Source organism: Gekko japonicus, unplaced genomic scaffold, assembly GCF_001447785.1.
Source record: "Gekko japonicus isolate JY-2015 unplaced genomic scaffold, Gekko_japonicus_V1.1 scaffold1502, whole genome shotgun sequence".
In the NCBI taxonomy this organism is placed as follows: Eukaryota; Metazoa; Chordata; class Lepidosauria; order Squamata; family Gekkonidae; genus Gekko; species Gekko japonicus.
Window position 1 is genome coordinate 285,340 of NW_015168696.1, and position 12,891 is coordinate 298,230.

The window sequence follows — 12,891 nt, forward strand, 5'->3', positions numbered from 1 at the left end:
ATATATGTAATACTGTACAATGAACAGATGTATGTTAAACTTTAAATAAAACATTAAAAAAAAAAGAAAGAAAGAAAAGAAAACGTTAACAGGTTGTTTGGCCCTTCCAGAACTACACTTCCCAGGACTCTCTGAGAAATGGGGACGATTATCAGACCGTTGCGCATCTCTGCTGCCATACTGCCTCATTGCCACGCTCCGTAAATCTCGAAGTCGCAGCGGCCCTATCAGCCGTGGCAGTGAGACAGACTTCTTTAAAAACAGGCGGTGTTCGGGGAAACGGGATGTGCCAACATTTGCCGGGGGGGGGGCAGGAGGGCTGCCCACGCTTGCTCTGCATAGCTCCTGCACCTGGCACATTTCTTCCTAAACCGCACCACAAAGGTGGAGGTCGAGCGCCAAATCACGCTGATAAAAGGACCTCCAGTGCAATGGGCCGGGCTGGGCTCGCAGGCCGCTGGCAGCCGACCCTTGCTGCCGAACCGCAGACTCCAGCCAAATGGCGCGTAGATCCCGAAATGACGCTGGCTAAGCACAATGACCTATTTTGTCTCTCTCCTTCTCTCGCAGGACATCCCACTCCCGGGCGAAGGCGGACGCCGCGGTGACAGCGGCGCAGAAAGCTCTCGACGAAGCCCGGATTGCCAGGATCACTGCCAAAGAGTTCTCGCCATCCTTCCAGCACAGGGAAAACGGTCAGTGCTTAGCCACGCTGCCTGTCTGGGCCCGGGGATGACTTCATCCTCTCTCCCTCTTGAGTGCCCCCCCCCCCCGTGCAAACGCAGCAGGCGTGCCTGGGGACGGAGCCAAGTGTTCCTGCCTTGAGCAGATCCCTCCTGGGTCCATCTGAAGGAACAGTTCCCCTTTAGGGCGGATGCCCTGGCATCCCCCCCCCCCACCAGGTCACCGTCCTCCACTAAATTGGAACTGTTTTACTGCCCTTGAGATCAGAGCGTGCTCTCCAGGGATAACAATCTTTGTCTGGCCTGCGCCAGCCGGCCGGGAATCCCATTATCACGTTTCAGCTGTACACATCCTTTATCTTATTTCTTCCATGTGTCCCCAAGTAGAGAAGCCAGCCTCCAGATGGGACCCGGAGAGCTCCCAGAATTACAGCTCATCTCCAGACTATAGAGATCAGAGATCAGACTACAGAGAGCCAGTTTGGTGTCGTGGTGAAGTGCGCGGACTCTAACCTGGGAGAACCGGGTTTGATTCCCCACTCCTCCACTTGCACCTGGTTGGATGACCTTGGGCAAGCCGTAGTCCTGGCAGAGCTGTCCTTGAAAAAGAGCCATTTCTGTCAAGAGCTCTCTCAGCCCCACCTACCTCACAGGGTGTCTGCTGTGGGGAGGGGGAGGGAAAGGAGTTTGTAAGCCGCTCTGAGACTCAGAGTGAAGGGCGGGGTATAAATCCAATCTCTTCTTCTCCTCTTCTTCTTGTGTGGATACATACTCGTGGCTGGCTGGTTAAGGCAACGAGGACCCCATTGGAGGTTCCAGAACCAAGCCCCAAAGTGGCCAGATTCAGCTACGGACCAAATGCCACCCTTGCAGAACGATGAGAATTCCAGACCAAGGGCCATAATGCATTTGGCACTGGAGCGCAGAACCCGCGGGCACAGGGAACACCCTTCTTCAGAGGGTGCGGCCTCTTCCCAGACCCTGCCGTTAGAAGATCAGGATTGTTCCTCCAACTGCCGGTTTTCAGCATCTGCCTTCAGCCCAGAGGTAGCCACTAAGCCGCTGCTCCTTCCTCGTGGGATCAGATAGTGGCTTACCACAAGAGCTTGGGGGTGTGGGAACCAATCTTCTCCTCCTCCTCCCTTGGAGAAAACAGATGCTTCAGAGGGTGGACTCTGTGGCATTGTACCCACTGAGGTCCCTGTCCTCCCCAGGGTCTATGCCCAAATCCCCTGGAGTTTCCCAACTTGGATCTGGCAACCCTACCCACCCCCCATCCTCTGATGGTGCCCGGGGGCAACCTGGCAATTTGAGGGGGCACAGAATTAAGCTTTTGTGGGCATTAAATTCAGGCTCCTGCGTTACACAATTTGGATCTTCTAAAACGTGTGTTCGAAAGCAAGAAGCTGCAAGTAGATAAATAGGTACCGCTTCAATGGGGAGGTAACAGCGTTCCGTGTGCCTCGGCATAGCCACATGACCACGGAAACGTCTTCGGACAGCGCTGGCTCTTCGGCTTGGAAACGGAGATGAGCACCACCCCCTAGATTCGACTGGCTTTCAAGCAAGGGAAACCTTTACCTTTTTATTGCACAGTGGGGGTGGGGGCGGAAAGTGCCATCAAGTCACAGCTGACTTACAGCGATGCCTGTGGGGTTCTCAGGGCAAGAGATGGTAGTTTGCCATCGCCTGCCTCTGCGGAGCAACCCTGGACTTCCTTGGTGGTCTCCCCTCCATGTGCTAACCAGGCCTGACCCTGCTTAGCTTCTGAGATCTGATGAGGTCGGGTGAGCGTGAGCTGTCCAGGGCAGGGCAGGGGGTGCAAAGTGTGCCAAGTCGCTGCCAACTTATTGCATCCCTGTAGGCGAACCTAAACAGCATGATAAAAAGTAGAGGCATCACCCTGCCAACAAAAGTCCGCATGGTCAAAGCAATGGTATTCCCAGTAGTCATGTATGGCTGCGAGAGTTGGACTATAAGGAAGGCCGAGCGCCAAAGAATAGATTCTTTTGAACTATGGTGCTGGAGAAGACTCTTGAGAGTCCCTGGACTGCAAGAAGAACAAATCAGTCAATCCTCAAAGAAATCAACCCTGACTGTTCCCTGGAAGGCCAGATAATGAAACTGAAGCTCAAATACTTTGGCCACCAAATGAGAAGGGAGCACTCACTGGAAAAGACCCTGATGCTGGGAAAGATTGAAGGTCAAAGAAGACGGAGATGGCAAAGGATGAGATGGTTAGACAATGTCATCGATGCAACGAACATCATGAAATTGAGCCAACTTCAGAGGATGGCAGAAGACCGGAAGGCCTGGCGTGATGTGGTCCATGGGGTCGCGAAGAGTTGGACTCGACTGTGATAAAAAAAATGGCTGTGCATTCAGGGACAGCAGGTGGTGGTGGGGGAAACCACCAGAGTGTCCTTGAATTGGGCTGAAGGGGCAGTGCAAACATACCTAAGATGGTCCTGTGGTCCCCGACCTTTGTAAGCCTGTGGGCGTCTTTAGATGGGCGCGACTGCAAAATGGCTGCTGCGGGAGGTGGAGACACACGCAAAGAAAGATGCGTTAGAGAGAACAGAAGAATGTCAGAGAAGCCAATGTTGGATCAGGCCAGTGGCCCATCCAGTCCAACACTCTGTCACACAGTGGCCAAAAATACCAAGTGCCATCATGAGGTCCACCAGTGGGGCCAGGACATTAGAAGACCTCCCGCTGCTGACCCCCCCTCAAGCACCAAATATAGAGCATCACTTGCCCCAGACATAAGAACATAAGAGAATAGGGTTGCCAAGTGTGAATTCAACCACAGCGGGGAACTCCCGGCTGGCGGCTGGAAAACCATAGAGTTTTCCCTCAGATGACCGTGGACCTGTGCCCGGCGTACCCGGCGTGCCCGCGACACTTCCGGGTGATGTGCACGTCGGGGTGGAGTTCCCCCCGGGGCCCAATCTGCCGGCAGTGGGGAACAGGCCTCTGGGGCGGGGGTTTCCCCGTCCCCCGAGGGGACTTGGCAAGCCTATAAGAGAAGCCAGTGTTGGATCAGGCCAGTGGCCCACCCAGTCCAACACTCTGTTACACAGTGGCCAAAAATACCAGGTGCCACCAGGAGGTCCATCAGTGGGGCCAGAACACTAAAAGCCCTCCCACTGTTGCCCCCCCCCTAAAGCACCAAGAATACAGAGCATCACTTGCCCCAGACTGAGAGTTCCTATCTATCCCTTGTGGCTAAGAGCCACTGATGGATCTCCGCTCCATATATTTATCTAATTCCCTCTTGAAGCCGTCCATGCTTGTAGCCGCCGCCACCTCCTGTAGAAGTGAATTCCATGTGTTAATCACTCTTTGGGTGAAGAAGTCCTTCCTTTTATCCATTTTAATAGATAAAATCTAACACTGTGGTGGCCAGTGCCGCGGAAACAACGTTGTGTTACTCTGCCCAGCCAGCTGGATCTCCAGGGGCCAGTCGGAAGCGGTGCTGGGTAACTGTCTCGCCCCCCCCTTTCTAAAAGCACCTGCTGATTTACTAGAAAGGTGTTGGCAGGTGCCGTGATGCCCAACAGCCCTGTACCGGGGATCCCTGGGCTAGTGTTTTCCCTGGAAATCTGTTTGCACGCATGTGTGACTTTTTAGGCAGAGCAGAAGGTACCGAGTGGAACGGCAGCAAAGACTTGAATCTGAGTCGCAGTCGTTAGGCAGCGTGATAATTAATGGCTGTGCCAATCGCAACGCAACATTCCAGCACCCTCTTTAGAAGACTTTATTTATTTCTGAGATAGAAGCGTTTTAAACTGGAGTTTACTCATCTTCTCCTCGTTTCGGTTATTGAGGATCTGACAAGTGATGATTCACGTTGTTCATTCCTTGTCCTTTGAGGTCCCCGCACACGCACAGAGTTGCTTTCTTTCTCCCCGCAAAGGTGCCGTGGGAGAGCTACCGGTGGCAAGCAGTTTTGCAAACCGTCTGAGACGCGCAGATATCTTGGCCGACTACTTCAGCGTCTCTGGCTGATAGTACGGCAGAAATTTCCCCGCACGCCCCCCACCAAGACTAGCCAGCAGTCCAGGAAGAGTGAGCGCATACAGATTTCCGGGTTCCATCCCATCATCAAAAGCCAGAAGCTCGATCGTTCTTCCCGTTTTGCTCAGAGAAAGCTGACAGCATCGTTTCTCGATGTACAACCTGCTGGATCAGATCTCTGTATAATGCCTGATTAAGCCCACACACCATCAAAATACTTTTACAAGCAATGACAAAATACTGTACAACCAATACAACTATGATATGAATATGTTGTCAAAGGCTTTTACAGACGGAGTTCATTAGCTGTAGATTTTCTGGGCTGTATGGCCATGGTCTTGGCATTGTAGGACCTGATGTTTCGCCAGCGGCTATGACTGGCATCTTCAGAGGTATCACACAGAAAGATGGAGTACAGAAAGATGGACCCAGTATCTTATTCCAAGACACTGAAAGGCTGGACAACACATCCAATTACCATGTCAGATTACACAGGGAAGCCATTGAAATTCATAAACGTAAATACAATTTCAACAGGAAAGGAGAGAGTTTAAAAATAAATGGGACATGGTTTCCTGAAAAACACAAAATGCTCTGCATCTTACAATAGCACTACAGATAAGATAAGAATTTCAACAGCCAATCCATATGCAAAAGAACCTCCTCAGGAAAGTTCCTCCATTAGCATGTTCACAGCCTGGGGAACTCCTACAAGATAATCACTCAGCCCCACCCTACCTTCCTTAGTAGATATAAATTACCTGCCTACCAAGAGGACCTAAAGAGCCTCTTGCTCAGGGTAAAAGAGGAGAGCGCAAAAGTGGGCTTGAAGCTCAACATAAAAAAAAAAACTAAGATCATAGCATCCGGCCCCATCACTCCTTGGCAAATAGAAGGGGAAGTCGTGGAAGTAGTGACAGACTTCACGTTCCTGGGATCCCAGATCACTGCAGACTGTGACAGCAGCCGTGAAATTAAAAGACGCCTGCTCCTTGGGAGGAAAGTGATGGCGAACCTAGATGGGGACGGCAAAGGATGAGATGGTTAGACAGTGTCATAGATGCAACGAACATGAAATTGAGCAAACTTCAGAGGACGGCGGAAGACAGGAGGGCCTGGCGGGATCTTGTCCATGGGGTCACGAAGAGTCGGACTCGACTGTGCAACTGAACAGCAACAAAAAAACATTTTTCTTCTCACCTTGACACAGATTACTCCCTCTTTCTGTGTTATACCTCTGAGGATGCCAGTCACAGCTGCTGGCGAAACGTCAGGTCCTACAATGCCAAGACCACGGCCATACGGCCTGCAAAATTTACAGCTTATGTTATGAATACCTCTGGAACTCCCTGCCACAAGTTGTGAGGCCGCCTGGCACTGAGGAGTCCCCTTCTTCTTCCCTAGTGGCCCAGAACCATATTTATGTTGGATCGTAGGCCTCCATTTATACTGTCCTGTTTTTAAAGAAGGCGCCATCCAGACGTCTATTTCTCTGAGGTTTTCACTCCTTCCCAGAGCTGCAGTCTGGATTATCGGTGCGATCCAAACATTTTACTGGATCTCCTGAACTCCTGGTGGTTCCTGCATCACCGGTTACCAAGGACTACTCCAGGTGGTGGCTGAAGATCTCCCGGAATTGCAGCAGGTCATCCAGGCAGTGGAGATCAGCTCTCCTGGAGAAAATGGCTACTTTGGAGGCTGGACTCCGTGGTGCAGACGAGGCTGACGAGGATGATCAGGGGTCTGGAGACCGAGCCCTATGAGGAAAGGCTAAGGGCCTTGGGAATGTTTAGTTTGGAGAAGAGGAGACTGAGGGGGGACATGACTGCTCTCTTTAAATATTTGAAAGGCTGTCCTTTGGAGGAGGGCAAGGAGCTGTTCCAGTTGGCAGTAGAGGACAGGACCCAAAGCAACGGGTTTAAATTGCACCGGGGTCATTTCCTGCAGGAGTGCACAGGAGCGGAGCTCTGGCAGTAAAGAGCCCAGGGGGCGGGCACATGCAACAAGCCCCGCCCCCTGCTCCCAGCAGCCCTCAGTCAGAGCAAGAAGCAGCCAAAAGTTGCAGAGGCCCCCCCCCGGCCCAAAACAGTCCAGTGGCGCCTTTAAGGCCAAGTTTTATTGAGGTACAAGCTCTCCCTCCTCTGTGAGGACAGATCTGCATGTTCCCCCCCTCCCCCCAATAGCTAGCAATCCAAAACAATCCAGCGGAGCCTGAGCGGTGGGTGTTGACTTTTGCCACCGTGCCTTCCGGTGATGTCAGGGGTGTGGCATATGCAAATGAATTATGCTAATGAGTTGTGCTAATGAGCTCCTGCACCTCTTTTTCTACAAAATGACCCCTGAATTGCACACAGAAAGGTATCGGCTGGATATCAGGAAAAACCTTTTCACGGTCAGAGTGGTCCAAAGGTGGAATCAGCTGCCCAGGGAGGTGGTGAGCTCCCCTTCACTGATAGCTTTCAAGAAGAGGCTGAATATTTGTCAGAGATGCTTGAGGGTGGTCCTGCATTGGGCAGGGGGTTGGGCTAGATTGCCTGTATGGCCCGTTCCAACTCTGTGATTCTGTTATTATGGCCTGCTGAGGTCGCGTCCCTCACCAACCCCACCCTCTCCAGTCTTCAACCCCCCCCCATCCAAAATCTCCAAGTATTTCCCAACCCCATCAAGGGGCCACCTTAAACGTTAACTCAAAAACGCTCTCTCTCTCTTTATTCTACCTAATGCATCTTTTATTAGTTTATCGTCTTGGCAGAAGCATTCTGTTGACACAGGAGATTTTGGCTCTGAAGCTTCACATTTAGGAGAAGAAGTGGTACTCTGCATTTTGCACGCCTTGGGAAAAGAATACCTGCCGGCCAGCTAAGAAGAGCTCAAAGAAGAAGAAATTGAGCAGACCAAAAAAAAAAATGGAGGTCTTGCTGTAGGAGATTGCCCCCCCCCCCCGCTCCTCGGGTGGCAAACTTGTCAGTCAAAATCAGTCAATAGCCTGGCGGTTCTTACAAGGACAGGGAATCGATGCACAATCGTGTCTGCATAGATTCAGTTGGAATTAATGGGGCTTATCTTTGCACAGGATTAGAAGCAAAGAGAGGGAAGGTGGGAAGTGGCAGCTCAGGTATTTAAAGACAAGGAACTGCTAGCTCCTAAAAATCTATATGGTAGGGTACTGGGAAACCCCTTCACTCCAATTGCCTGATCTGGAGTGATGACACAGAATGTTCATGAATATTCCAGCGGCTCGGGGTGTGTGTGTGTGTGTGTGGGAATTGTTGTTGTTCAGTCGCACAGTCGAGTCCGACTCTTCGCGACCCCATGGACCAGATCACGCCAGGCCTTCCGGTCTTCCGCCGTCCTCTGAAGTTTGCTCAACTTCATGTTGGTTGCATCTATGACACTGTCTAACCATCTCTAACCATGTCTAACCATGGAGGGAATAGCCAGAATATTTTCAGTCCAGCCTCTGTGAAGAGGGGGACTGAATTTCAGATCTTGATCTGAAGTCACCAAGTCATTGCTAGAACAAAGGTACTTGCTTGCCTGCAGAATTTGCAGGGAAAAAGGATAATAGTGACTAAGAGCTTGTCCACACAGCTACTTTTAGCACAGCTAAAACCCACCAGGGTTGAAGCATATGGGCAACCGCCATCTCATTATACAATAGATTTCATTTTCCAAGTCTGAGTACCTTGCTGTACATTAGTTTTCCAAATGGGGTCGCCAACTCCAAGTGTGTGTGTGTGTGTGTAGATCTTCTAGAGCAGGGGTGTCAAACATGCGGCCCGGGAGCCAGATCAGCCCCCCCGGAGGGCTTCTATCAGGCCCACAGTGGAACTTGCTGTCTTCTGCTTCTTCTTCCAGTTCTGCTGCTGCCGTGTCATCGTAGGTTTGCAGCTTACAGATACACACCTGAACAGCATACTCAAGATTGCAGCAGCACAGACATTTTGATGTAATAATTCAAAGCAAGAGGTGTCAGTGATCAGACACTGTTAAATAAACAAGATATTGCAAGAGTGCTGATGTTTTGAGCATGTTTTTAAGTTAAAAAAACACCCCTTTATGTTTGTGTCTTTTATAAAGTTTATATCTCCGCTACCTGGCATTGCATTTTATGACACACGTGGCCTGGCCCAACAAGGTCTCATTTATGTCAGATCCGGCCCTCATAACAAATAAGTTCGACACCCCTGTCCTAGAGTTACATGCCCGACCTCCAGAATACAGGGACGAGTTCCCCTGGTGACAATGGTTGCTTTGGAGGGTGGGCTCTATTGGCAGCATACCCAACCGAGGTTGCTTCCATCCCCAAACTCTGCTCTCCCCAGACTTCACCCCCAAACCTCCAGGAATTTCCAAAACCAGAGATGGCAACCCTGTTTCCAAGTAAGCTCAATAGGGACCTGATCTGGTCCTGGAGTTCTCCCAGAATTATGACTGACCTCCAGGCTATGGCATAATGCCAAACAGTCCACCCTCCGGAGCAGCCGTTTCCTCCAGGGAAACTGACCCCCTGTCGTCTGGAGATCCATTGTAATCTCTGGAGATCCATTGTAATCTCTGGAGATCCATTGTAATCCCAGGAGATCTCCAGGCACCCCCTGGAGGTTGTGCATATAGCAACACAGTCAAAAACTGTAATGCTGTGCCCAAAGATACTTGACACTTGATTCAGAACATTCTTATATTAACGGTGTAGTACTCTAAATAACCATTCAGATCCATTCCAAAGACACCAGTGTGAATAGTCCAATGCAGTTCAACAAATTCCTAACAGTTGATAAATGTCCACAAAGCTAAGGCCGTGGTCGCATGGTCCTTTTGACCGGGTTTCACCGCTGTTCCCTCTTGCATTTGAAATCACGGATCAGACGCCTGCATCCGTCTCCCGCACCGAAGTGGGCTCGCTCGCGCAATCCTCCTGGTTTCCTAGCGAGTTTTCCTACACCGGGAAAATCAAGTACTTTCCGGATAGTTGCGCCTTGAATTCGTGATTTCGCCGATCTGAACAGCCCTCTCTCGCAGTGATCGCGATTAGGTCATCTGAATGTCCTTCTTGCGATGTTTTTTTTTTTTACAAGCGTCTGTCGTTGTGCACCTAAGCAATCCTGCGCTGAATAAATTCAATGTATAAACTTTCCAGATAGTTGCGCCTTGAATCCGTGGTTTCGCCGATCTGAACAGCCCTCTCTCGCAGTGATCGCGATTAGGTCATCTGAATGTCCTTCTTGCGATGTTTTTTTTTTTACAAGCGTCTGTCGTTGTGCACCTAAGCAATCCTGCGCTGAATAAATTCAATGTATAAACGTTCAAGCGCACATATAGACTCCAGCGCCCAGTTGTACGTCACCGGTTAATTTTGTTTGCTGTTGGGGGGGGGACCTGCAGGAACAAGGGAGCACGGCAAATTCCAGTGGGAGCGGTGATTCAGCCATGTGTACATGCGCAAAGCCATTTAAAAAACAAAAACAAAAAAACCAAGCCGTGCCGTCCAAGGGGTGGCACGGCTAGCTGAACGGTGACCGGAGCCTCGTTGCGCGATGCAAGCGGTTTCCAACCCCACCCCCAAATATTCCCAATCAAATCTATAGTGGGAACAAATTGGGATAAGCCATGTGACCACAGCCTAAGAGGGGAAACCAGGGCTTTTTTGTAGAAAAAGCCCAGCAGGAACTCATTAGCATAATAGGTCATACCCAACAGTAGGAACTCATTAGCATATTAGGCCACACCCATGACAGCACAGCTCATTAGCATATTAGACCACGCCCCATGTTACCAGATGTATAGTCATCCAGCCACACCCACCTTTTTCTTCTTATTCTGTTTACCTTGTTTGTTGTCAAAACCTAGGGCTTTTTTTGTAGCAGGAACTCCTTTGCATGTTAGGCCACACCCCTAATGTAGCCAATCCTAATGAGTTCCTGCAGTTGGGTGTGGCCTATTATGCTAATGAGTTCCTGCTGGGCGTGGTCAACTTGGGGGCCAGCCGGAACTCCATTCTTGTGCATTCCTGCCCAAAAATAGCCCTGGGAGTAACAGTTGATAGATATCCACAAAACACAGTTGCTAAGAGGTGTGGCGACGGACTATCCAGGTCCCCATTCATTTCCTTTCAGGCCTTCGTCAGGCCACCTCCCGTGATGGAGCACTAAGCTCTACGTATTTCTCTGGACTGTATACAGCAGTCTATATCTGTTCCAACCGGTTTGAATAATAGAGGTTCTAAACTTACAGAAAACCAAACTCCCTACTAAAAGCCTTCCAATGTTCCCTGATCAGGGACATTTATTAACTGTTAGGAATTTGTTGAACTGCATTGGACTATTTACATCGGTGCAGTGTTCCCTCTAAGCTGAGTTAGTGTGAACTAGCTCACAGTTTTTTAGCCTCTGGTTCACACATTTTAGCTTTAGCTCAGGAAGGCTGGCTCCGGAGCAAACCAATTGATGCCGTAGCCAAACCGCTCGCTCAAAACTTCAATGCCAGTAGCTCACAAAGTAGAGTTTTTGCTCACAAGACTCTGCAGCTTAGAGGGAGCATTGCATTGGTGTCTTTGGAATGGATCTGAATGGTTATTTAGGGTACTACACTCACTGTTAATATAAGAATGTTTTGAATCAAGTGTCAAGTATTTTTGAGCACAGTGTTACAGTTTTTGACTGTATTGTTCTATGCACAACCCTCTTTGCTGTATTGTCTCACAATACAAGAACTCAAGTGGGCACTCAATGAAATTGCTGAGCAGTCGGGTTAGAACAGATAAAATGAAGTACTTCTTCACCCAAAGAGTGATTAACACATGGAATTCACTGCCACAGGAGGTGGTGGAGGCTACAAGCATGGATGGCTTCAAGAGGGAATTGGATAAACATATGGAGCAGAGGTCCATCAGTGGCTATTAGCCACAAGGTATAGGGAGGAACTCTCGATCTGGGGCAAGTGATGCTCTAGTAAAGAGCCCTGGGGGCGGGCACATGCAACAAGCCCCCCCCTGCTCCCAGCAGCCCTCAGTCAGAGCAAGAACCAGCCAGGTAAGCTGCAGAGCTCCCCCTGACCCCCCCGGTCCAAAACAGTCCAGTGGCGCCTTTAAGACCAAGTTTTATTTAGGTACAAGCTCTCCCTCCTCTGCAAGGGCAGATCTGCACGTCCCCCCCCCATAGCTAGCAATCCAAAACAGTCCAGTGGAGCCTGAGCAGTGGGTGTTGCCTTCTGACACACTTCCAGTGATGTCAGGGGGTGCGGCATATGCAAATAAGCTATGCTAATGAGTTATGCTAATGAGCTCCTGCACCTCTTTTTCTATGAAATGACCCCTGCCTGATGGCACCTGGTATTTTTGGCCACTGTGTGACCGAGTGTCGGACTGGATGGGCCACTGGCCTGATCCAACATTGACTTCTCTTATGTTCTTGCTTCCATTTATTTATTCTAGACCACCTGGAGGTTGGTAACCCCACGGCAGGGCAGGCTCCTTGGCAGAGGGAATCGCCCATTTGCGCTTCTCTTTCTCCCTTATTCATTTCTTTGTTTCTTTCTTCCCAAGCAGGGCTGGAGTGCCAGAGGCCCAGGCGCCGGAATTCCAGCGACGACATTGAAGTCCTGTCGACGGGGACGCCCCTCCAGCAAGAGAGCCCCGAGCTCTACAGGAAAGGAACGACCCCGTCGGACCTCACCCCGGACGACAGCCCCCTGCAGAGCTTTCCCGCCAGCCCCACCTCCACCCCGCCGCTGGGCCCCTCCTGTCGAAACAAGAGCACCCACTTCTCCCGCCAGGTCTGCATGGACGAAGAGCGGGGCGGGGAGATCCAGATGTTGCTGGAAGGGCGTGGCGGGGACTACCTGCGCCCCAACAGCTGGGGCGAAGACAAGGAGGGCGGGGCCCGTGGCGTGAGAGGCGGGGCCTCACGCAGCAGCCAGTCGGGTTCCTCCGAAGAGTACCGGGGTCGGAGCGGCGGGCACAAGCACGTGGCCTCAAACCACAAGCAACGGGAGAGGTGGACAGACCCTCCCACCACGGTTTCATGGACTCACCACCGCCCTCACCACCACGGCTCCGGGGGGAACAAGCTCTTGGAGCTGGAGGAGGAGAAGCTGAGCAACTACGAGATGGAGATGAAGCCGCTCATGAGAATGGATTCTTATATGCAAGAAATGCACTCCCAAAAAAGACATTATAGCAAAATGGGGC

General features: G+C 50.8%; 1 protein-coding gene across 1 annotated transcript in view; it reads left to right on the forward strand.

The window, feature by feature from the left end:
• JPH3 (junctophilin 3) overlaps window positions 1–12,891 on the forward strand; it is a 117,878-nt gene that overhangs the window by 93,326 nt on the left and 11,661 nt on the right. Inside the window, exons 3-4 of the mRNA XM_015415481.1 lie at window positions 571–695; window positions 12,250–12,891. The exon at window positions 12,250–12,891 is cut by the window's right edge and continues 263 nt beyond it. Of these exons, the coding sequence (XP_015270967.1) occupies window positions 571–695; window positions 12,250–12,891 (767 nt within the window). The remainder of the gene's footprint in view (window positions 1–570; window positions 696–12,249) is intronic.